The sequence below is a fragment of the Crocuta crocuta genome, unplaced genomic scaffold, assembly GCF_008692635.1.
Source record: "Crocuta crocuta isolate KB4526 unplaced genomic scaffold, BGI_CrCroc_1.0 scaffold563, whole genome shotgun sequence".
In the NCBI taxonomy this organism is placed as follows: Eukaryota; Metazoa; Chordata; class Mammalia; order Carnivora; family Hyaenidae; genus Crocuta; species Crocuta crocuta.
Window position 1 is genome coordinate 105,640 of NW_027532000.1, and position 26,984 is coordinate 132,623.

The 26,984-nt window shown below is 37.5% G+C and overlaps 1 protein-coding gene across 1 annotated transcript in view; it reads right to left on the reverse strand.

Annotated features, from left to right (window-relative positions):
• Positions 1–26,984, reverse strand: part of ARHGEF9 (Cdc42 guanine nucleotide exchange factor 9) — a 166,762-nt gene that overhangs the window by 81,008 nt on the left and 58,770 nt on the right. Inside the window, exon 3 of the mRNA XM_077775298.1 lies at positions 3,817–4,008. Within this exon, the coding sequence (XP_077631424.1) occupies positions 3,817–4,008 (192 nt within the window). The remainder of the gene's footprint in view (positions 1–3,816; positions 4,009–26,984) is intronic.

Genomic DNA, 26,984 nt, shown 5'->3' on the forward strand with positions numbered 1-26,984 from the left:
AGTTATTTCCCTTAATTTACAGAAAGAATAAATTATTCCATGTGAACACAGTCATGATGTGAACACAGTCATGTCTGAGTATGTCCTGTTTTCATAGGCACTGTGGAAAAAGCAGCAGAAAATATAAAAGTAACCTGGATCACTACAACAGCCTTCCTTATTTTAAAAAATATTTTAATGTTTATTTATTTCTGGGAGAGAGAGAACCAGTGGAGATACAGAATCAAAGCAGGCTCTAGGCTCTGAGCTAGGTGTCAGCAGATAGCCCTATGTGGGGCTTGAACCCACGAACCGTGAGATCATGACCTGAGCTGAAGTCGGAGGCTTAACCGACTAAGCCACCCAGGCGCCCCTACAACAGCTTTCTTTATCTTTCTTAAGTAAGAATGTACAGAATCACAGAAAGTAAACACTTAAAAACTCTTCCAATCTGCTCATCTTAGAGTTGAGGAACAAGGCCCATGATGGAAAACATTCACCTGAGATTCCGCAGCCAGTAAGAGACCAAGGTGTGTCCTGAACCTGGGTATTCATTTCTGACTCTGGTATTCTCTATAATAAACAATATTGTTACTTATAGCTTTTGGTTTAGAGGTGACACAATCCTCAGCCAAAATACTGTCTTCTGGTCCAGCTAGACACAGATTTCTCCATCCTTCTTTTCCTCTAGCTAAACCTTCTTCTGATACTGTGGTTGCAGTGTGGGACAAAGAGATACTTCCCACTTAAACCCTTAACTTCAGCACCAAGAATAACTGATAAATATAGAACCAACAGATCATGAATAAAAGTTTTTCTTAGTTTGGCTAGATTGGGCAAGTCCTCAAAGCAGAGACATAGCACTCCCTCCTCTAGAAAGATGAATATTTCTATTGCTGTCCTGAGGTTGTGCCTTGTAAGAAGAGGCCAATATGTTTCAGAGTTGGGAACAGAAGATACTTGTAAAACTAAAGGACTCTCACTGGGTCAGTGCCTGAAAACTCTGAGAAAGTAATTTTGTCTCTTAGAAACTCAAGTCTATTGATCTAGAAAATAGGAAAAACAGTAACACCTCTGTCCTGCCTGAAAATCAAGTGGCATAAACTGTGGATATACTTTCCCAAAGTAATACATGCATGTGAGCATTTGTATTTAATTCCGACTTTCAACCATATTTATTGACCATGTACCATGTGCCAGACACTGTGCTAGGTATTGGGGATATATTAGTAAATCAACAGTTAAAAACACCTGCCCTTCATGTAATTTACATTCTGGCAGGGGAGAAGAACAATAAAAAAATTATATTAGCAAAATATATAATATATCAGATAGCAATAAGTACAATAGAGGAAAGTAAAGCAGGAAAGAGGAGCTATAGTGCAAGTTTACAATTTTAAGTAGAAAGATCAGGAAAGATCTCAAGGAAAAGGTGATATTTGAGTAAAGACTTGAAGGAGGTGAGGAAGGGAGCCATGAAGATATCTGGGGAAGGAGTGCTCTAGGCAGAGGGAAAAGCCAGTGCAAATTCTGTGGAGGGGGGCATACCAGACATTTTTTTCTAGGAACAGCAAGAGGCCAGTGTGCCTGGAGCAGTTACAGAAGGTGGGAAAGATTAAGGAGATAAAGTCACAGAGGTAACAATAAGTTGATCACATGGGACTTTGTAAATAATAGTAAGAACTTAGCTTTTACTCAGGGAGAAATGGCCAGCCATTAGATGATTTTGAGCAGAAGAGTGATATGACCCAATTTAGATCTTGATAGCATCACTCAGCTGCCAGGTAAAGAACATATTGTACTTATATTGTAGACTCTTTGACATTATAAAACATCTATCATTTTACAGCAGTGCTCCTCAAACTTTAATATATAATGTAAGACAAATGGGAATCTTGTTAAAATGCAGAATCATGTTTGGTAGGTCTGGAGTGGAGCTAAAAATTCTGCATTTCTAACAAGCTTCCAGGTGATACAGATACTAGTCTAGGGAAGAAAACTTTGAAAGTAAGAGCTATGTCCAAGGCTGCCATGGAGCAGAACTCTACTATGTGTTTGCTGAATGAATGACAGTGGTTTCATGCCCAATGCCACAGAGCACATTTCAGAGGGTATTTTTTCAGCTATTTGTATGGAGGTAGAGGGAGAGAAAATGATAAAAGAGAGACATGGATTGATGGGTGAATAGATGAAAAGGGAAGTGAAGGAAAGGAAAACTATATTTTTATAAATAATTACAACATTATGTTTACTTAATTTTATTAATAAACTTAAGAGGTTGGTATAATGAAGCACACTGGACAAATCAGAAAAATCAAAAGTCAGAGGAGTTAAGGGGCAACTTGAAGGGTATAGAATGTCTAAGTGACTAGGTCAGGATGTGAAAGCCAGCATTCCATATCCCCAGAGCTCTTGTTTGTTGCGCTCTACTGACTCATGGAGTGGGAGACTGGGGATAAACTTTAACATTCCTAGAAGGGAAGAAAAAAATGACTTGAGGTGAAGAAAATAAGGCCCATATTCCTTGGCCTTGATCTTCCTAGATCTGAACTGTCCAATGTAGGTGCCGTTTAGTCACATGTGCCTATTTAAATTAAAATTTAATAAAATTCAAAATCCCATTTCTCAATCATACTAGCCACATCTCAACTACTCAACAGTCGCAGATGGCTGGCTAGTGGCTACTGCATTGGAGAATGCAGATACATTTTATCACTATAGAAAGTTCTACTAGGCAACACTATTCTAAAGAAATAAGATCATTAAAAAATGTTAAAGCTGTGCTATTGATTCCAGAGTAGGCACTGGGGTCACTCAACAGGATTTTGGGGAATGAAAGTAGGACCTGCCTCTTCATCTAGAAGGAAGAGGATAAATATATTCAAAGTAGAATTTTCCCTGGGTCGAGCACNGAGAGAGAGAGAGAGAGAGAGAGAGAGAGAGAGAGAGAGAGAAAGGAGAGAAACCTTTTTTAAAACATTCTTTCCTCTACTTCCCATTGGTATTCCCAAAGTGTTTAGTAAAATGCCCTTTCAAAATGTCATCTTATCTCATGACATCAAAAGGAATGTTGGGAAAAGGGCTCTCATCCTTACTCAGATTAGAGAGATGGAAGGGATAGAGTTAGGGAATGTAGAGCCATAGCTCCTGGGGGAAAAGTGGCATATTGAAGGAGCTGAGACTTGTCCATTCAGCCTTTATCTCCTATATATTTCTCCCCCTAAACTCTCCTGCTCAAACTCAAAACCAGTGTTCTTCGAGTAAAGGAGGAGGACCAACAGCATCAATTTCACCAGGGTTGCTTGTTAAATATAGAGATGCCTGTGGTTTATCCCAGAGTGAGAATTCACAACTTTGGAGAGATGGAGAGGACTGGAATCTGCATGTATAACAAGTTTCTCCAGGGACTCTAGTGCACATTCAAGTTTGTGAATCATTGAGTTGGAGGGAGATGTGTCTTGCTTTAATGAATGCAGTTAGGCCTTTCCATGGGTGGCAACAACCAAATTAGAAGCCAACAAGATAGGGGGAGAGATTCAGGGAAGGGAAGATGAGGTGAGGGAGGCAGGGAGAGATAGAGAAAGAAGGAATATGAAGTTGAAAGATGAACACTAGACAGACATGTAGACAAAGAAAGAAGGAAACTGATGTAGGGACTCAGAAGCTCCAAAGGAGCTGTTTCACACATTGAACAAATTATAGGAGGCCACTCCAGCTGCTCTTTCCCACATCTTAGGACTATCACAGGTAGAACTCAGCAGAGTTGTTGGTTCTTCATGAAAATGCCCTCAACTCCACCCTGGGTGCCCCCACATAAACTATCATAGCTGGGCCTACCTCACAAATGTCCTTGAGGTGCTTGATGTAATGACGTTCGGTGCTCATGATCTCATTGATGACATTGGCTCGCATCTGGTCCCGGTTCTGTAGTGGCCGGCCCAGACAGAGGCAGTCTGAGTTGGGGTCCAGGTGCCCATTCTGCACATCACTGGGCCCTTCCTCTACCCCATCCTCCTGGTTCACCCAGAGCTGTGGAAGCAGGCAGAAGAAGAGAGTAGTTTCCTTCTTTGAAAAGTTTCCAGTCAAGTATTCTTTAAGTAAACTAAATTCTTCAAGAATTCAGAGAACATTCAACCAGAGGCCCCTGTAAAATAAATGCCAAGCTTGGCTCTAGGGTAACTTGCGGGCCCTATCCATGAGTATAATCCTCTCTAGGTCTCTGATGAACTATCTGTAAAATGGAGGATGCAGAAGGAACTTTGAAGAAGGATAAGTCATCTCTGAGAGGCTTCTTGTCCAAGGTTTCAGAGAAGTAAAGAGTTATGGAAAACAGAATTCATTCATGCTTGAGCGGATCTAGGCAGCACAGCTGGATAAAAAAAAAAGACTAACCTATACATGTTGAGCCTGGGGCACAGCTGGATCAAACACAACACCTATGATCATGGAGACCAAAGTTGGATACTGGAGTGGGCATTTCGAAAACAGGACCTCAGTGTTGATTTACATTGAAAGATGACAAATAATAATTAAAATCTGACTATAACATGCCTTGGGCATATAAAGTTCTTGACATCTTCAAACTTAGAGTGGAAATGACAGAATGTTCCTGCATCACATAATAATAATAGCTGTTGATTGAGCACTTAATATACAGCAACTACTATGCTAAAGCTTTTAGTGAACTGTATTACTCAGTCCTGCTAGGCATGTACCATTATTACCTCTATTTCACAGAAGAGGAGACAGAGGCTCAAAAAAGTTAAGAAATTTATCCCAAGTCACACAGTTAGGAAAACAGAAGTGATGGGACAGAAACCAGGTGGTCTGATTTCATAGCCTGTGCTCTTAACCACTGTGCTAGCATCTTTGCACCTCTGGGTCTAAGGAAAACAGTAAAAGAGTAGGGAAGGGATTGGGCCAAGGTGAGATGAGAATTATCAGAATCATCATAAATTAGCTACAGTTGGTAGACATCGAAACTATCCATTCCAACACATGAAGGCAAAAGGATGTATCTCCTTTGGGGAAGCTGAGTGAGATATTTCTGGATCTAAGATGACAGCTTAAATCAGGGAGGTGGCTCATTTCACCCCAGTCCTAGGAAGGAGGAAAGTCAGGGTTTCAGCGAAGAAAGGAAGGGTGGGACCCTAGGAATAGTGGTAAAATCTGCCAGGGGAATTAACCAAAGAGCATGTTAGTTGTCTCAACAGCTTTAATCAACAATATACCTTTCCCCCTCAATAAACCCTACCCAGTTTTTTCCACTTTCTTGCCTCAAGAAGCTGAGATCAAGCAATTTAGATGCATTATTATTTCTGCCACCAGAAAGGCCATATTGGTGAGTGGCCTAAGAGGAAAGAGGCTTCGGGATGGAGCTACAGGAACAGTGGTTACTTCTCAACTCTGTGTACTCTCCCCTCTCTTTTTGCCTCACAGAGGACGGGAAGTATAGTTACCACCAAGCAAGCCTAAAGATGTCACAAGCATATAATCTACTTATTTGCCACAGGCCAAAATAGGGCTGACTTCTTTTAATGCACTTTTCATACACAGCCACATGTGCAAAAACGTATCTCTATTCAAAACTTATCACCTTCTACAAATGTTCTATTGGAAATCCCTTTCCAGCTACCAAAGGTCAAATTTGTGTCTTCAATAGGATATCGGCCCTTTAATACAATCAATAGGCAATGATGAGTGATGATTACTCAAGGAACAGATCTGTTCAAAAAGGTAAAATACACAACAGAATATACAACAGAATATTACTCAGCAATCAAAAAGAATGAAATTTTGCCATTTGCAACAGCATGGATGGAGCAAGAATGCATTATACTAAGTGAAGTAAGTCAGTCAGAGAAAGATAAATACCATATGATTTCACTCAAATGTGGAATTTAAGAAACAAAAGAGATATACATATGGGAAGGGGGTGTGGGGGAAGAGGAGGGGGAAACAAATCACAAGAGATGGAGGGAGGTGGGCTAGATGTGTGATAGGTATTAAGGAGGGCATTTGTTGTGATGAGCACTGGGTGTTGTATATAAGTGATGAATCACTGAATTCTACTCCTAAAACCAAATTGCACTGTATGTTAACGAACTAAAATTTAAATAAAAACAAACAAACAAAAAAAAAAGGGTTACCATAGGCAGGACTTTAAAAGATTAAAAAACAAACAAATAAACATTTCTTTTCTTTTCAGGAGTTTAAGACAAGTCCATTCAAAATATTGGATTTTGGATGGCTGGAATTAGATGATTGGAACAGTTCCAGTAGGAAGGAACACAGGATATTTGCAGGAGTGGGATGTGAACAGACAGTGTCTAAAGCCTGGCAAGTTGGAAGGCTTTCCTGGAAATCCTCTCAGAGTACTTAAAGACTATTTTCTTCAGCCTCCATTGAACTCTAAGCAAGGCTGGGGTAATGCAATTCAATTTAACACATAAATATATATTTTGGACCTATTCTGTGCCTCACCATCAATTATTAGAGACATACTGATGAACAAGAAAACTAACTCCTCCCTCCTCTGCTCCCTTAGCCATTCCAGGGACTGCTTTCTAAAGCAGAAAATATCTCTGGTCCTCATCTCTTTTTTTTTTCCATTCCCACTGTCATGACCCCCATTCCCTAGATGACTCCCCTGGGTTATATTCCAGCTCTAATCCCTCCCATATACCATTATCAGACCAATTTCTTTGACTATCACTTTGACTAGCTACTCTCACACTCCAAAATCCTCAGTAGTTCCCCATTACCAAGTTCAAATCTCTCACCCCAGAATTCAAGCATTACCATAACCCAGCTTCAACTTGAACTTCCATTCTTAGCCTCTCTACTATGTTCTTTATGAATACTGGGCTTCTCCCAAGTGGGTCAACTTTCTGCCCACAAATACTCCCAACTATGGTCTTTAATCCCACATTTGATCATGTAAATAATAAATTAATGAGAATTTCAATCACTTAAGTAACAATGAACCAAGCTAATAAATTTCTGATGAAGAAATCTAGGCCCATGGAGGAGAATGACTGCCAGGGAGTTACCACCTTACCCAGATCCCCATTTTGATATGCTTTTGTATTTTGTATGTATCTTCCACTTTTTAAATGTTTTTAATTACATAATTGATACAGGAATACATTAGCTTTGTAAAAAGTTAAAATAGAGAAAAATAGAAGACTCAAGTTATTAAAATCAGAAATAAAAGAGGAAATATTATCACCAATCTAACAGAGATTTTTAAAAACTCATTAAAGGGTATACTATGACAACAAATTAGATAGCCTGATTAAATAAATTCCTAGAATGATAAAAACTATAGAAAATGATCTGAAGAAGAAATAGAAGATCTGAATAGGCCTATTATAAGCAAAGAGATTGGGTTAGTAATTAAAACCCATGTAATTTCTTACATGAGAAAAAAATCAGGATGAGATGGCATCACTAGTGAGGTCTACAAAGCATTTAAAGATTAACATCAATACTTCATAAACTTTCAAAATTAGAAATGCAGAAAGTCTCAACAAAATACTTGCAGATCAAATCCAGTAATACAGATATAGATATAGATATAGATATTTAAAAAGTCCACTTTATCAGATGGGATTAATGCCAGGAATTCAAGGTTGGTTCAACATATGAAACTCAAGTCAATGTAATACACCATATTAATGGAATAAAGATTTGAAAAAATACATAATAATCTATGGAGATTGGCCTATATGCAAAGACCAAATGTATTTCTGAAAATGAAATTAAGAAGATAATTGCATTTAAATTGCATCAGAAAGAGCAAAATCCTCCAGGATACATTTTACAAAAGAAGTGCAAGACTTGTACACTAAACACTGCAAAACATTGTTGAAAGTAAGTAAAGAAGACCTAACTAGGTAAATATATATCTCACGATCATGGAGTGGAAGATTTAATATTGTTAAGATAGTAACATTATACAAGTTGATTAAGATTCAACACAATCCCTATCAAACCTCTCAACTTGCTTCTTGGCAGAAATTGACAAGTTGATTCTAAATTTCATATGGAAATTCAAGAGACCCAGGATAACCAAAACAATTTTTGAAAAAGAAGAACAATGTTGGAAAACTCACACTTCCTAATTCCAAAATTTACTATAAGCCTTTAGTAAACAAGAGAGTGTGGTACTGGCACAAGAATAGATATACAGATAATGAAATAGATGAGAGTACATAAATATACCTAGGGGAGCTTGGGGTGGCTTAATTAAGCAGTTGACTCTTGGTTTTGGCTCAGGTCATGATCTAATGGTTCATGAGATTGAGCCCCATATGAGGCTCTGCACTGACAACACAAAACCTCCTTGGATTTCTCTCTCACCTTTGCTCTCTCTGCCCTTCCCCAACTTGTGCACACACTCTCTATCAAATAAATAAACTTAAAAAATGAAATATACCAAACATTTATGCTAAAATGGTATTTCTAAAATTGTTAAGACAATTCAAAAGGGGAGAGTATAGTGTTTTCAACAAATGGTGCTGGGCAACTGGATATCCAAATGCAAAATAATAACCCTGGACCCATACCTCACACTATATGTGCAAATTAACTCAAGATGGATTAAAGACCTAAAGGTAAAAGCTAAAATTATAAAACATGTCAAACACAACACAGAAGCAAATTTTTGTGACCTTGGATTATGTAATAGTTTCTTACATATGCACCTAAAACACAACCAACCAAAGGAAAAAATTAGACTTCATCCAAATTAAAAACTTTTGCTTTGCAAATGATAGCATCAAGAAAGTAAAACAATGTACAGAATGGAATAAAATATTTGCATACACTATATCTGATAAGGATCTAGTATCCAAAATATATAGAACTCAACAATAAAAAGGCAAATAACCCACTTAAAAATGGGCAAATCATCTGAACATTTTTCCAAAAAAGATATATAAATGGCCAATAAATACATGTAAAGATGCTCAATATCATTAGCCATCAGGGAAATAGAAATCAAAATTATAATGAGATATCACTTCATACACAATAGGATGACTATAATAAACAAAATGGATAATAACGTGTTGATGAGGATATGGAGAAATTAAAACCCTCATACACTGTTGGTAGGAGTGTAAATTAGTAAAACTATTGCATAAAACATTTTGGCAGTTTCTCAAAAGATTAAACATATGGTTTCCATATAATTTAACCCAGTAGTTCCACTCCTAGGTATATACTCAAGAGTACTGAAAGTATATGTTCACAAAAAAGCTGGTATACAGATGTTCATACAGCATTACTCATAATAGTCAAAATGTGAAAACCAAAATTCAAGTGACAAATAGATAAATCAAAATGTGGTGTGTGTGTTTATGTATGTATATATATATACATTGATTAATACATATTTTGTATATGTATCATATATTGTATTATTATAATTAAGTGAGAGAAACATGTTAAGAAAATCATAAGGAAAATATATTTATAGTACTGTACTATATTTATGAAATAAATCCATGTGTAAGTGGACCCACACTGTTTAAATCTGTGTTAAGGGTCACCTGTACTAAAATCCACTAAATTGTATCCTTTAAAATGGTAAATTTTGGCACATGTAACATATCTTTACAAAAAGTAAAAAATTAAGTGTGTTTTGGAAGATGGGAGAGCAGCATGGAGATCCTCAACCTGTCTCATCCCTGAAACGCAGCTATATCAACACCAAAAGATTTTACACACCCAGGGAAATGATCTGAGAATTAACACAACAATCTGCATAACTCCAGACACAGAACTTGGCAGGTACATGTGTGGAGAAAAGAACTGGGGGTAATAAAAGCCATGGAGGGTATGGAGCTATTTTTGCAGAGAGAGGACAGAGAAATGGGGAGAGTGTGGTACTTTGGGACAGTACAGAAAAAACACTCCCCAAAAGTAGCTGGAGAGAAAGACAAAGGGTGAAAACACTGGGGACTCAACAATAAATCTGTTCCCCAAAAGCACTGAAGGGAAGAAAGCAGAAGGTTTCAATACCAGTAGGATTCTATAAACAGTGGAGCACTGAGTCTGAAGTTCTGGAGCTCAGTGCTTTGGTAAGTAAGTAGGGTGAGTCCCCAGGAGCAGGAAGTGGGGTCTGACAGGTCCATGTGCCACACAGGGAGAAGCAGTTCCCCTGCTTGGAGTGAATTTGGTAGAGGCCATATGGCCTCCAAACAGGCAAAGGTCCCAGGGAACTCCAACGAGCAGCCACGTTTGCTGGTATTGAGACAAAGATGCCAGAGTGTGATGAAACCTGTTGCCAACTGTGTGTTGTGATTTTCCATAATCTCTGAACCTCTACCACTGCACAATTGAACAAAAATTTTCTAGGGCAAGCTGGCACCCAGCCATTACTCATTGAGACCCTACCCCAGAGAGTTACCATGGGTCCAAGCCACAGGGATCTCTGAAGGGTGGTATTATGAAACACAACCCATCTGAGATAAAACTCTGAAGGGAGGTGCTGCCTAGCAGGCAGACAGCTTGCAGGGAGTTATGGAGGCCTGAGACAAAGGAGGAGTGCTTGATTGGAGGATGGTGAGAGCTCAAAGTTTCTATTCCTGAGACTAAGGAGCTGGGTGAATCCATTTCCACCTCTCCCAAGCACACATATGTGTGCCACACTGATCCACGTCAGTAAGGTAGGCAGCACCACCTAGTGGAGAATGGAGACCTTACTCCAAGCCCCACCAAACTGTGCCTTCCAAGCACATCCCCTAGAGTATGAGCACAAGTCCCTCAGCCTGTTTAGTATACAAACTATAAAGTGCTTTATAGCTTGAGTTCTAGGGGAAACTGGATATACCTTCATTTGGATTTCATTCTGTTTGCTGGTTCCTTCCTTCTTTCTTTCCCTTTTTNTTTATTTATTTATTTATTTATTTATTTATTTATTTCAGAGAGAGATTGAGAGAGAGAGAGAGAGAGAGACAGTGTGAGAAGGGGAGGGTCATATAGAGAGGGAGATACAGAATCTGAAACAGGCTCCAGGCTCTGAGCTAGCTGTCAGCACAGAGCCCGATGCAGGGCTCCAACCCACGAACTGTGAGATCATGACCTGAGCCAAAGTAGGACGCTTAACCAACTGAGCCACCCAGGCACACCATAAAAATCTTGTCAGGATTAAATTAAAAATGCTATCACCAAGATACAATCTCAACTGGCTGCCACAGTGGCAAGAAAGAATGAAGCAAAGCAGTGAATCAGCGATATACAAGACAAAATCATGTAGAATAACGAAGCAGAAAAAAAAGGTAAAAAAGACAAAGATCACAATACAAAAGTCAGAGAACTCAGTGTTATTCATTAAAAAGGAATAACATTTGAATAATAGGACTCCCGTAAGATGAAGAGAGAGAAAAAGGGGCAGAAGGTTAATGTGAGCAAATTATAGCAGAAAACTTTCCTAATCTGGGCAAGGACAGAGCCATCAAAATCCAAGAAGCACAGAGAACTCCCATTAGATTCAACAAAAACCAACCATCACCAAGGCATGTCATAGTCATATTCACAAAATAGACAAGGAAAGAATTATGAAAGCAGCAAGGGAAAACAAGTCCTTAACCTATAAATTAAGACAGATTATGTTCACAGCAGACCTATCCACAGAAACTTGGCAGGCCAGAAAGGAGTGGCAGGATATACTCAACGTGCTGAATGGAAGAAATATGCAGCCAAGATTTCTTTACCCAGCCAGGCTGTCATTCAAAATAGAAGGAGAGATAAAGAGTTTCCCAGACAAATAGAAACTAAAGGAGCCCATGACCACTAAATCAGCCTTGCAAGAATTTTAAGGGGGAGCCTTAGAGTGGAGAAAAGACAAAACAAGCAAAGACCAAACGGAACAAAGACTACAAAGGACCAAAGAACATCACCAGAAACTCAAACACTACAGGCTGTTGCTGTAAATTCATGAAATTCATGATGCATGAAATTCATAGTTTTCAGTACTCACCCTAAATGTCAATGGACTAAATGCTCCAATCAAAAGATACAGGCTATCAGAATTAATAAAAGAGCAATACTCATCTATATGCTGCTTATAAGAGACTCATGTTAGACCTAAAGATACCTGCAGATTGAAAGTAAGGGGATAGAGAACCATCTATCAAGCTTATGGTCATTAAAAAAAAAAAAGCTGTAGTAGCCATACTTATATCAGGCACAGTTGATTTTATTTTTTTTTAATGTTTATTTTTGAGAGAGAGACAGAGCATGTGCAGGGGAGAGGCATGGAGAGAGAGGGAGACACAGAATCAGAAACAGCAGGCTCCAGACTCTGAGCTGTCAACACAGAGCCTGACACTGGGCTTGAACTCACCAACTGTGAGATCATGACCTGAACCGAAGTAGGATGCTCAACCTACTGAGCCACCCAGATGCTCCTAGATTTTAAAATAAATACTGTAACAAGAGATGAAGAGGGTATTGTAACATAATTAAGGGGTCTATCCACCCAGAAGATCTAACAATTGTAAATATTTATGCCCCCGATAGAGACACACCCAAATATATAAATTAGTTAATCAGGAACATAGACAAACTCAATGATAATAATAACTTAATAGTATGGGNATACTGGGTCACAGATCAGCCCTCAACAAGTACAAAAAGAATGATATCATACCTTGCATATTTTCAGACCACAATGCTATGAAACTCGAAATCAACAAGAAAAATTTGGAAAAGACCATGAATACTTAAAAAGTATAGAAGACCTTATTAAAGAATGAATGATTAACCAAGATATTAAAGAGGAAATTAAAAAGTACCTGGAAGCCAAGGAAAATGAAAAGACAACAGTCCAAAACTTCTGGAATGCAGCAAAAGCAGTCATAAGTGTGAAGTAAATAGTAATCCAGGCCATTCTAAATAAGGAAGAGAGGATTCAAATATACAATCTAACCTTATGCCTAAAAGAGCTCGAAAAAGAACAGTAAATAATGTCCAAAACCAGCAGAAGAAAGGAAATAATAAAGATTAGAGCAGAAATCAATGATATCAAAAGACAAAAAAAGTAGAACAGATCACTGAAACCAGGAGCTGGGTCTTTGAAAGAATTAACAAAAAAGAAAGGACCTAAATAAATAAAATCACAAATGAAAGAGAAGAGATCATAACCAATACCACAAAAAATGCAAGAAATAATAAGAGAATATTATGAGCAAATATATGCCGACATATTGGACAGTATGGAAGAAATGGACAAATGCCTAGAAGCATAAACTGCCAAAACTGAAACAGGAAGAAATGGAAAATTTGAACAGACTCATAACCAATAAAGAAATTGAATCAATAAAAAAACATCTCCAGGCACACAAGTTTCCAGAGCCAGATGGATTTCCAGGGGAATTCTACCCAACGTTTAAAGAAAAGTTAACACCTATTCTTTTGAAGCTGTTCCAATAAATAGAAATGTAAGGAAAACTTTTCAAACTTATTCTATGAGGCCAGCATTACCTTGATTCCAAAAACAAAGACCCCACTAAAAAGGAGAACTACAGACCAATTTCCCTGATGAACACTGGTACAAAAATTCTCAGCAAGATACTAGCCAACCAGATCCAAATATATATTAAAAGAATTATTCACCATGATCAAGTGAGATTTAAGTCTGGGATGCAGGACTGGTTCCATATCCGCAAATCAATCAATATGATACATCACATTAATAAAAGAAAGGATAAGAACCACATAATCCTCTCAATAGATGCAGAGAAAGCATTTGACAAAATACAGCATCCATTTTAGACAAAAACCCTCAATAAAGTAGGTATAGAAGGATCATACTTCAAGATTATAAAGGCCATATATAGAAGACCACCACTAATATGATCCTCAATGGGGAAAACCTGAGAGCTTTCCCCTTAAGGTGAGGAACACTACAAGGATGCTTACTCTCATTACTGTTATTCAAAATAGTGTTGGAAATCCTAGCCTCAGCATTTAGACAATAAATAAATAAATAAATAGCATCAAAATCAGCAAGGAAGAAGTCAAACATTCACTCTTTGCCAACAACATGTTACTTTATGTGGAAAATGCAAAAGACTCCATACAAAAAACTGGTAGAACTGATACATGGATTCAGCCACGTCACAGCATATAAAATCAGTGAACAGAAATTGGTTGCATTTCTATACACCAATAATGAAGCAGCAGAAAGAGAAATCAAGGAATCAATTCCATTTACAGTTGCACCAAAAACCATAAAATACCTAGCAATAAACCAAACTAAAAAGGTTAAAAATCTATATACTGAAAACTATAGAATACTTATGAAAGAAATTGAAGATGACTCAAAAACATGGAAAAATATTCCATGCTCATGGATAGGAAGACCAAATATTGTTAAAATATCAATACTACCTAAAGCAATCTACATATTTGATTCAATCCTTATCAAAACAGCACCAGCATTCTTCACAGAGCTAGAACAAACAATCCTAAAATCTGTATGGAACCAGAAAAGACCCTGAATAGCCAGAGTAATGTTGAAAAAGAAATCCAAAACTGGAGGCATCGCAATTCCAGACTTCAAGCTGTATTACAAAACTGTAATCATCAATACAGTACGGTACTGCACAAAAACAGACACATAGGTCAATGGAACAAAATAGAGAACCCAGAAACGGACCCACAAATGTATGGCCAACCAATATTTGACAAAGCAGGAAAGAGTAGCCAATTGAAAAATGCCAGTCTCTTCAGCAAATGGTGTTGGGAAAACTGAACAGCGACATGCAGGAGAATGAACCCGAACCACTTTCTTACACCATACATAAAAATAAACTCAAAATGTATGAAAGACCTAAATGTAAGACAGAAAGCCATCAAAATCCTAGAGGAGAAAACAGGCAACAACCTCTTTGATCTTGGTCGCAACAACTTCTTACTTGACATGTCTCTGGAGGCAAGGGAAACAGAAGCAAAAAATGAACTCATTGGTAACTCATCAGGAGTTTTCTTCACAGTGAAGGAAAGAGTCAGCAAAACTAAAAGGCAACCTATGGAATGGAAGAAGATATTTGCAAATGACATATCAGATAAAGGGTTAGTATCCAAAATCTATAAAGAATTTATCAAAGTTAACACACAAAAACCAAACAATCCAGTGAAGAAATGAGCAAAAGACATGAATAGACACTTTTATACAGAAGACATCCAGATGGCTAACAGACACATGAAAAAATGCTCAACATCCCTCATCATCAGGGAAATACAAATCAAAACCATGACCTTACACTGGTCAGAATGGCTAAAACTAACATCTCAGGAAACAACAGATGTTGGTGAGGATGTGGAGAAAGAGAAACATATTTTCACTGTTGGTGGGAATGCAAACTGTGCAGCCACTCTGGAAAACAGTATGTAGGTTCCTTAAAAAATTAAAAGTAGGACTACCCTATGACCCAGCAATTGCACTACTAGATATTTATCCAAAGGATACACTAGTGCTGTTTTGAAGGGTCACATGCAGCCCAATGTTTATAGCAGCACTATTGACAATAGCCAAAGTATGGAAAGAGCCCAAATGTCCATTAACTGATGAATGGATAAAAATTATTTATATATATGTAATATTCAATGGTATATTACTCCACGATCAAAAAGAATGAAATGTTGCCATTTGCAATCACATGGATGGAACTAGATTGTACTATGCTATGCGAAGTCAATCAGAGAAAGACAAATAGACTATTTCACTCATGTGAAATTTAAGATTTAAAACAGATGAACATAAGGGAAGAGAAGCAAAAATAGGATAAAAACAGGGAGAAAAACTGTAAGAGACACTTAATACAGAGAACAAACTAAGGATTGCTGAAGGGGTGTTGGGTGGGCNCATGGACTTAAATTTTAAGAAGAAAAAGTTAAAATAGTCTACATAAGGTGAAAGTTCTCCTTTGATAACTCCCCAGTTATTTCCACCTTTCCTAGAGAAACCATGGTTATACATTGTTTTGTATAATCCTTGCTGACCTTTTCCCATGCATTTATGTACCTATATGCATACTCCAGTGAATTCATTGTTCTACATGTAAAACTCTTGCTAACTCATTCCTTGGTACATACTCTTCAGCCTCTTTAGTAGCCTCTCCCTGCAAATGGCTTGGTAGTTCTTATAGGAGAGGTGCCATAATATCCAGCTCTCTCAGGTCCTGGCATGATGCCTTAGCACTTGTGAAGAGATTAACAGTGGTTTAAGCAGTGTCACAGAAAGCCAGCCTATCCCTGATTCTAGCAGTGTGATGTTTCTGAAAAGAAAATGGGTAAGCAATATTGTCTAAGTATCACCTCAATATTTTCAAAGGTCAAATCTAGCCAGCCAGAGAGGAATAAAACATTATCCATCCTTTGAGAAAGTGAAGTGTTACTACCAGTCACATTAAATAATAGAATCTCAGAGTTGTGGAACCAAAGTTATAAAGGAAATGGTAGCTCATCCAGTCCATACTACCCTCAGCCCCTTAATCAACACATAAACTCCAGTGACAATGTCCACTGCCAACAATTGCCCAGCCCTTCTGCTTGAACACAACCAATGATGAGATCACTATCTCCCACGGCAGGCTTTTCCTTTTTCAGATAACTCTAATCATGAGCAGGGCTCTACTATACCTCTGTTTTCTGAAAGCACCAGCCAAAAAACTCAGCAAAAGGAAAAAACACAGACAAAAGAGTAGGAATGTAGGAAATAAACTCTCCTATAACAAAGGTCACTGAAACACCCTTCTCTGCTACAAGAATTAAGCAATGAAAGTGGCTGCAAAGGTGAGTGTGGGGAACTAAAAGAAACCTGGTATGCTGTAGGCATAGCTCTCACTTCTTGCACACATACCCTGCCTCTGTTTTGGAGTCTCAATCCCAGCTTCCAGGAGAATCAGGTATGCTTAGAGATCCCTGAGCAAGCATGCCAGGAAGCATTTTACATTTCTATCTAGCACAAAGACAAACAGCATGGCAGGTATAATCAGGCACAGAAACCATTCTTTGCCCCTCAAGGGGAAGAGATATAATAACTGTCACATGAAAGATCATTATAATAAGGCTACTAACAAATTGTTCTCCTTTTCAAGCATACACACAATGAGCAATAAGCTTCAACCTGAGCAATGAAAATTTTGCTTATACAACAGACAAAAAGAAAGAACAAATGAGCAAATGAAAGGAAGGAAGGAAGGAACGAAGGAACAAAGGAAGGCAGGAAGGAGGGAGGGAGGAAAGGAAAAGATAAAATAAAATAAAAGACAAAACCCATGTGGATATCATGTCTTAGCATTCATGGTTATCTATTAGCATGTTAGAATGGACTTAGCCCACTGAATTACATTCCTTCCTAACAGAGACCATAACATGAGTCGAGCCTCTCTTGATGGTCATTCTAACACATCCTACTTATTCCCACCTCTACTCCTGTATCATTCTAATGGCTGCCCTTCACTCTCTGTATAAGAAGACATTCCCTACCGTTTTCTATTATTTTTTATTATTCCTGGCTTCTCTGAAAACTTAATTAAGGAACAGCATTTTCCCATTTCAAAACAGCCCTGTAAGACAGACACATATACCATTATTAGTTCTATATCCTAGATGAGACATTAAAGACCAGAGAGGGCTATGGATGCCTCACAGTGAACTACAAGCAGTCAAGATCGAAGCAAATTCTGAAGACTCAGGACAAATTTAAGAGAGATAATCAATGACAGTGTTGAAGGGTATAGACTTGAGAACCTGGGTTCTAATCCTGGCTCTACAACTGCCTTGTTGTAGAATAATGTAGAATAAGTTAGTAAATATCTCTGGTACTGTTTCCTCATCTATAAAATATAGAGAATAATATCAATATACTTTATGGGGTTGTTATGAAGATTAAATAAGGTAATACATATGAAACCCTTAGAACAGTTCCTGGCACAGAGTCATGTATTCACTGTTAATTATTATCCTCCAATTTGACACCATCTGCTCTAGAAGCACAAGGAAACATGCTATCTGGGAAAATAAAATGTTCTTTCTAGACAGGAAAGGGATTTTGGAGGTGCTTTTGTAATTGCTTTCATAATTTTCACAAATATCTCACATTCCAAATGCCATTTCATTGACAGGCAGACCCTAACCAGCCCCCACTAAGGGAGACAGTCTGAATTGTAGATGTTGATATCCTTTGCCTGTGACAAAGCATTCTAAGGTGAGAGCTCAAGCCAGAATGGGTGTGGGGTACAGGGAAACACTTCATAGATGACATAATTCTGCTAGTCAGCAAAACTAGATGCCTTTGGCAGAGTTGGCAGATGCTAAATCAACATATAAAAGTGAACAGAATTTCTGTAAATTAGTAAATATCATCTAGGGAAAAATGATATTACAAAGATATTATTTATAATTATAAAACAATACAGAACTCCTAAAAGTAAATCAAAGAAAATGTGCATAAGCATTTTGTGAAGAAAATAAATAAGTTTTTGAGAGACATTAAAATTGAAATAAATGGAGTGTGAAAACATGCTTTTAGATAACCTCAATATTATAAAACTGTCAGTTCTCAGGGTGCCTGGGTGGCTCAGTCAGTTGAGCATCTGACTTCGGCTCAGGTCATGATCTCACGATTCATGGGTTTGAGCCCCACATTGGGTTCTGTGCTGGCNCAAATAAATGTTTAAAAAAGAATAGCCAAGACATGTCTGAAGAAAAAAAATTAAAATGGGGTAACTTACAAAGATATAATAAAACTATAGTAACGAAGATAAGCCAGTATAACCAACTGTAAAGTACCAGAAATTCAAATATATATGAGAACAGGATTAATGAAAGATCTAGCATTGTAAATTATTGAGAAAATAAGAATGCATTTAATAATTGGGAGAAAAAAAATCAGGTCCCTTTCTCAAAGTCCCAAGGGATCAAATACTTAAAATTAAAAACCAAGCTATAAAAGAGTGCCTGGGTGGCTCAGTCAGTTAAGCCTCTGACTTCAGTTCAGCTCATGATCTCATAGTTTGTGAGTTTAAGCCCCATGTCTGGCTCTGTGCTGACAGCTCAGAGCCTGAAGTCTGCTTCAGATTCTGTGTCTCCCTCACCCTCTGCCCCCCCACCATGTTCATATTCTGTCTCTCTCTCTCAAAAGTAAATAAACATTTTTAAAAATTAAAAAAAAACAGCTATAAAAACTTTCAAAAAACAACTTAGAAGAATGATTTTATAGCCTCAGAGAAAAGTTCTTAAGAAACAACAACAACAAAAAGCACAAACAAGAAGGAAATTAATAAGTTTAATCACTTTAACTAAATACTTCTCTCTAAAAAGGTAGCATAAGTAAAGGACAACCCATAATCTGGAAGGAAATGTTTGCCCAAATGATTAATCTCCAAAATATATAAAGGAGATCTTAAAAAGAAAAGAAACACCAATAACATATTAGGGAAAAAAATGGGAAAAACTTGAGATACATTTCACAGATAAGGAATAATGAATAACTAATAAGCATATGAAAATATGCTCAATTTGCTCAGAAATATTAAAAATGTAAAGTAATACCACAATGAGATGATATTTTACAGCCACCAGATTGGCATACATTAAAACTTTGACAACAAAAGTGTTCAAAATGTGTAGGGAGCAGGAACTAGATGCCTCTGGCAGAAAGCTTATTTAATGAAACTAGAGGAAAACTTCCCAAATCTGGGGAAAGATACAGACACCCAGGTATGTGAAGCTCAAAAATCCCTAATCAGGTCTAATCCAAAGAAGACTTTACCCAGAAATATAATAAAAATGTCAAAAATCAAAGAAAAAGAAAAAATCTTGAAAGCAGAAGAGAAAAGTAGTTTCTTATATACAAAAGAACTCCCACAAAGCTATCAGTGGATTTCTCAGCAAAAACATTGCAGGCCAGATAGGTGGGATGCTTTATTCAAATTAATGAAAGAAAAAAACTGCCAACCTGAGCATCTGAGTGGCTCATTCGTTTAAACACCTGACTCTTGACTTTGGGCTCAGCTCATGATCTCATGGTTCGTAGGGTTGAGCCCCACATTCAGCTCTGCATTGACAGTGTGGAGCCTCCTTGGGATTCTCTCTCTTCTCTCTCTCTTATCCTCCTCCCTCCCTCCCTCTCTCTCTCTCTCAAAATAAATTTTAAAAATCACAAATTTATTTTTTAAAAAAGGAAAAGCACTGCCCACCAAGAATACTTCACCCAGCAAAACCATCAAAATTAATTGAAAGAGAAATAAAGACATTATCAAGATAAATAAAAGCTGTTTCACCACCACTAGAACTGCATTACAAGGAATGCTAAAAGGAGTTCTTCAAGCTGAAAAGAAAGGATGCTGGTAAAAGTAAATATATAGTCAAACTAAAATTACTCTAATACAGTTGTACATAAATCACTTAACTCTAGTACAATGACTAAATGACAAAAACATTATAAATAACTATAGCTACAATATTTTGCTAATGGATACACAATATAAAACAATGTAGGTGGGGCGCCTGGGTGGCTCAGTTGGTTAAGCATCTGACTTTGGCTCAGGTCATGATCTCACAGTTTGTGGGTTAGAGCCCCGCGTCAGGCTCTGTGCTGACTGCCAGCTCAGAGCCTGAAGCCTGTTTCAGATTCTGTATCTCCCTCTCTTATACCCTCCCCTGCTCATGCTGTCTCTCTCTCTCTCTCTCAGAAATAAATAAAAACATTTAAAAAAATTTAAAAAACCCAATACCAATGAAAGTGTTGAATCACTATATTATACACTTGAAACTAATATTACACTGTATGCTAATTAACTGGAATTTAAATAAAAAGAGAAAAGATATAAGCAAAGTCATCAAAGCCATAAAATGTGTGTGGAGGGTAAAAGTGTTGAGCTTTTGTATTAGGACAAACTTGTTATTAGTTTAAAATAGACTACTGAANGAGAGAACAAAACAAAAAAAAAATCTATAAAACACTCAGAAAACAATGAACAAAACGGCAATAATAAGTACTTACTAATCAATAATTACTTTAAGGAAACTGATTAAAATCTCTAATCAAAAGACACAGAGTGACTGAATGGATATAATACAACACCCAACTATATGCTAGCTATGGGATTGACTTCATTCTTAAGGATCAACTTAAGGATTCTTGATTCTTAAAATCTACATATGAGAGAAATCATGTTTTTTGTCTTCCTTTGACTGACTTATTTCACTTATTTCACTTATCCTCTAAGTCTATTCATGTTGCAAATGGCAAGATTTCATGATTTTTATTTTTTTTACATTTAATTATTATTGACAGAGTGAGACAGAGTACGAACAGGGGAGGGGCAGAGAGAGTAGACACAGAATCTGAAGCAGGCTCCAGGCTCTGAGCTAGTTGTCAGCACAGAGCCCAATGCGGGGCTCGAACCCATGAACCATGAGATCATGACCTGAGCTGAAGTCGGACGCCCAACCGACTGAGCCACTCAGGCGCCCCAGGATTTCATGATTTTTAAAAATGTTTATTTATTTATTCTGAGAGAGAGAGAGTGCATAAGCAGAGAAGGAGCAGAGAATGACACAGAATCCTAAGCAGGCTCCAGGCTCTGAGCTGTAAGCACAGAGCCTGAACCAGGGCTTGAACTCATAAACCACGAGATCATGACTTGAGCCAAAGTTAGACGCTCAACTGACTGAGCCACCCAGGAACCCATAAATCTCATAATTTTTAATGGCTTATAATAATCCATTGTATATAAGCATATATATACACACATATTCTTTATCCATTTATCTATCTATGGACACTTGGGTTGTTTTCATATCTTGGCTATTATAAATAATGCTGCAATAAACATAGGGGTTCATATATCTTTGTGAATTCGTGTTTTCATTTTTTTGGTAAATATGTGGAAGTGGAATTACTGGATCATATGGTAATTCTATTTTTAACTTTTTGAGGAAACTGAATACTGTTTTCCACATGGCTGCACCAATTTTATTCCCATCGACAATGTACAAGGGTTCCTTTTTCTCTACATCCTTGCCAACAATTGTTATTTCTCATATTTTTTATTTTAGCCATTCTGACAGGTATAAGATAATATCTCATTGTGGTTTTAATTTGCATTTCACTGATGAATAGAGAAGTTGAGCATCTTTTCATGTGTTTGGTGGCCATTGGTATGTCTTCTTTGGCAAAATATCTATTTAGGAATTTAAGAAACAAAACAAATGAACAAAGAATAAAGAGACAAACAAAAATAGACTGCTGAATACAGAGAATGAACTGGTGATTGCCAAAGGGGAGGTGGGTGTGGGTATGGCTGAAATACATAACAGGGATTAACACACACTTATCTTGATGAGCACTAATAAACATATGTAATTTTTGAATCATTATATAGTACACCTGAAACTAATATAATACTTTATGTTAATTATACATGAGTTAAATAATAAAAGAAAAAAAGATACAAGTAGACTGAAAGTAACAGAAAAAGATATTCCATAAATATATAAACCAAAAGAGAGTAGGGGTGGCTATACCTATATCAGAAAAAAAAAGGTGGTTTAGAAGTCAAAAACTTTAATAAGAGATCCATGGCTGGGAAGAGGCCTGGCCTGCAGGATTATATTTTGGGCCATATCAATAAAGCACATGGACTAAGACCTGGAATGAGGCAGGGCTTGGAAGATAGAACATGGCCCACTTTGGCTGCACCTGCGGCACAGGGAGATCGGACCAAAGGGAGTGATTTGCAATGCTTGGTTCAGGAACAGACTGGGGCGCTGTCATTTTTATCTCCACAACCACCAAGACGGGACCTTAGGGAGTGGCTCGCAGACTGCAGTGGAGGTTAGAACCTGCCTACACAAAACCATGCCCATCCCCGCTAGAGAGCTGCTTTTCTTTTTTTCCCGGAGCCCGGGGCAAGACGAACATGGATGCAATGCCATGATTAATTCTACATCAATTCTTTCTATTCAGATATATTTTCCCTTGTCTCATTCGTATCCATCCACTCTGCTAGATTGGGCACTCTGGTCATTGGTTTGCTTAAATAGTCACATTTAATCCATTCTCTAGTATTATATTCTACACCTCCATCACTATCTTTCTCTCTCTCTCTGGAGTAATCAGATTATATTGTTTCTCTGAGTAACACTATCTTTGTTTCTTTCTCCTCACCTCCTACCATATTCTCCTCTTTCTCCCTCTGTATTAAGCCTCATAGTATCTCTACCTGGTCATTGTCCAAATTTGCTTCCTCCCTGCCCCCATCATTTCTCTTTCTGTATATTCTCTTCCATCAACAGTGCATACATCCAGCTCTTTATTAGCTTCTGGGAATTCTGGTTTTATACTTTTATACTGTCCTTTGTCTTTTGGGATTTTATTCTTCTTTCTTTCTTTTTTTTTTCTTTTTCTTTTTTCCCTTTCGGTTTGCTTGTTTGTTGGATTTGTCTGTGTGTTTGTGTGCCATTGTTCCCTGTGTGTTTGTCTGTCTGTTTTCCTTTCCAGGGCTACCTCAAGACACAAGCCAGAGTATACACGGTGGAGAGTCACAAATACCACCACGAGTAGGGAAATAAAATAACCAAGGTCTCAACATGAGAGACCAAGGGACATCATTAAAAGAACACTTCCTGAACCGACAGGCCCTGGACAATCAATGAGCCTTCTTTAATATATCAGTATGCGCAGGTGGAGAGCACATAACAAGCTTTTAAAACTAAGAAAAGACAGAAAGCTAGCCAAAGTGACGAAATGGAACAACTCTCTTCTAAAGAAATTCCAGGAAGAAATGAAAGCTAAAGAACTGCTCAAAACAGATATAAGCAACATAACTGAACAGGAATTTAGAACAATAGTCATAAAATTAATCACTGGACTTCAAAAAGGCATGGAAGACATCAGAGAAGCTATTGCTACAAACACTATGGAGCTTAAAAATAGTTGTGATGAATTTAAAAAATGCTATAAATGAGGTGCATAAGAAAATGGAGGCGTCCAAAGCATGGATTGAAGAGGCAAAGAACAGAATAGGTGAATTAGAAGACCTAATTATAGAAAAAGAGGAGCCAAGAAAAAGAGATAAGCTGATCCTGGAACACAAAGGAGAGTTTGAGAGTTGAGAGATACAATCCAATGGAACAATTACTGTATCACTGAAATTCCAGAATAGGAAGAGAGAGGGAAAGGCACTGAACAAATTATAGCAGAGAACTTCTCCACTCTGGGGAAGGAAACAGACATTGGAATACAAGAGGCACAGATGTAACTTGAATCGATATTCTGCACAACATATCATAGCGAAACTGGAAAATATAAGGAAAAAGAGAATTCTGAAAGCAGCTAGGGATAAAAGGGCCCTAATATACAAAGGGAAACCTATCAGAATAGGTAATGACCTATCTACTGAAACTTGGCAGGCCAGAAAGGAATGGCAAGAAATCTTCCATGTGATGAACAGAAAAAATATGCAGCCAAGAATCCTCTATCCAGCAAGCCTGTCATTCAGAATAGAAGGAGAGATAAAAATCTTCCCAAATAAACAAAAATTGAAAGAATTAATCACCACTAAAACACCCTAACAAGAAATCCTGAGGGGGACTCTATGAGGAAATGTTGCAAGGAGCGCAAGATACCAGAAGCACCACTAAAAGCAGGAATCCTACAAAGAACACAATGACTCTAAACCCATATTTTTCAACAATAACACTCAATGTAAATGGGCTAAATGTTCCAATCAAAGATATACGGTAGCAGAATGGATAGAAAATAAAAATCCTTCTATTTGCTGTTTACAAGAAAGTCATTTGAGACTGGAGAACACCTTCAGATTGAAAGTTAGGCGATAGCGAAATATCTACAATGCTACTGGAAGTCAAAAGAAAGCCAGTGTAGCCATATTTATATCAGAAAAACTGGCCTTTAGAGGAAAGGCAGTAACAAGGGATGAAGAAGGGCATTATATAATAATTATAGCATCTATACATCAGGAAGAGCTGACAATTGTAAATGTATATGGGCCGAATATGGAAATACCCGAATACATACAACAATTAATCACAAACAGAAACATTCTTATGAATAAGAATGTGCTAATAGCAGGGGACTTTACTACACCACTTACAGCAATGGATAGATCAACTACACAGAAAATCAAAAAAGAAACCATGGACTTGAATGATACATTGGACCAGATGGATTTGACAGATATATTTAGAACTCTACATCCTGAGGCTATGGAATTCACTTTTTCTCAATTGTTCATGGCACATACTCCAAGATAGATCACATACTGGGTCATAAAGCAGCCATCCATAAATATAAAAGAATTGAGATCATACCATGCACACTTTCAGATCACAATGCTATGTAACTTGAAATCAATCAGGGGAAGAAGTCTGGAAAACCTCCAAAAACATGGAGGTTAAAGAACAGCCCACTAAAGAATGAAACAGCCAATGAGGTAATTAGAGAAGAAATTAAAAAATATATGGAAACAAATGAAAATGAAAATACAACAATCCAAACTCTATGGGATGCAGCAAAGGGAGTTCTAAGAGGAAAGTACATTGCACTCCAGGCCTATTTCAAGAAATTAGAAAAAGTACAAGTGGAAGATCTAACAGCTCACCTAAAGGAACTAGAGGGAGAGCAATGAGAGCACCACAAACCCAGTAGGAGAAGAGAAATAATAAAAATCTGGGCAGAAATGAAGCATACAGAATCCAAAAAACCAGTTGAACAGATCAATGAAACCGAGTTGGTTTCCTGAAAAAAAAAATTGATAAACTTCTAGCCAGGCTTCTCAAACAGAGAGCGCACCCAAACAGACAAAATCATGAGGGAAGATGGATTTATTACAACCAATCCCTCAGAAATACAAGCCATTATCAGGAAATACTATGAAACACTATATGCCAACAAACTGAATAACCTCGAAGAAATAGACAAATTCTTAAACACACACACTACTAAAACTCAAGCAGAAAGAGAGAGAAAATCTGAACAGACCCATAACTAGTGAAGAAATGGAATCAGTTATCAAAAATATCCCAAAAAGTAAGAGCCCTTGACCAGATGGCTTCCCTGGGGAATTCTACCAGACATTTAAGTCAGAATTAATACCCATTCTTTTCAAGCTGTTTCAAAAAACAGTAATGGAAGGAAAACTTCCAGACTCATTCTACAAAGCCAGCATCACTTTGATTCCCAAGCCAGACAGAAACCCAAAGGAAAAAAAAAAGAGAGAACTATAGGCCAATATCCTTGATGAATACAGATGCAAAAATCCTCAACAAGATACTAGCAAATCGAATTCAACGGCATATAAAAAGAATTGTCCATAATGATCAAGTGGGATTCATTCCTGGGATGCATGGCTGGTTCAATATTCACAACTCAATCAATGTGATACAACACATTAACAAAAGAAAAGATAACAACCATATGATCCTGTCGATAGATGCAGAAAAAGCATGTGACAATATACAGCATTCTTTCTTAATAAAAACCTCAAGAAAGTTGGGATAGAAGGAACTTACTTAAACATCATAAAAGCCATTTATGAAAATCCCACAGCTAATATCATCCTCATTGGAGAAAAACTGAGAGCTTTCCTCCTGAGATCAGGAACACGACAGGGATGTCCACTCTCACCACTGTTGTTTAACATAGTGCTGGAAACCCTACCATCAGCAATCAGACAAGAAAAGGAAATAAAAGGCATCAGAACTGGCAAAAATTAAGTCAAACTTTCAGTTTTCGGAGACAATATTATACTCCACATGGGAAACTTGAAAGACTCCACCAAAAGTCTGCTACAACTGATCCATGAATTCAGCAAAGTCACAGGGTATAAAATCAATGTACAGAAATCAGTGGCATTTTTATACACCAATAATGAAGCAACAGAAAGAGAAATCAAGAAACTGATCCCATTCACAATTGCACAAAAAACCATAAAATACCTAGGAATAAACCTAACCAA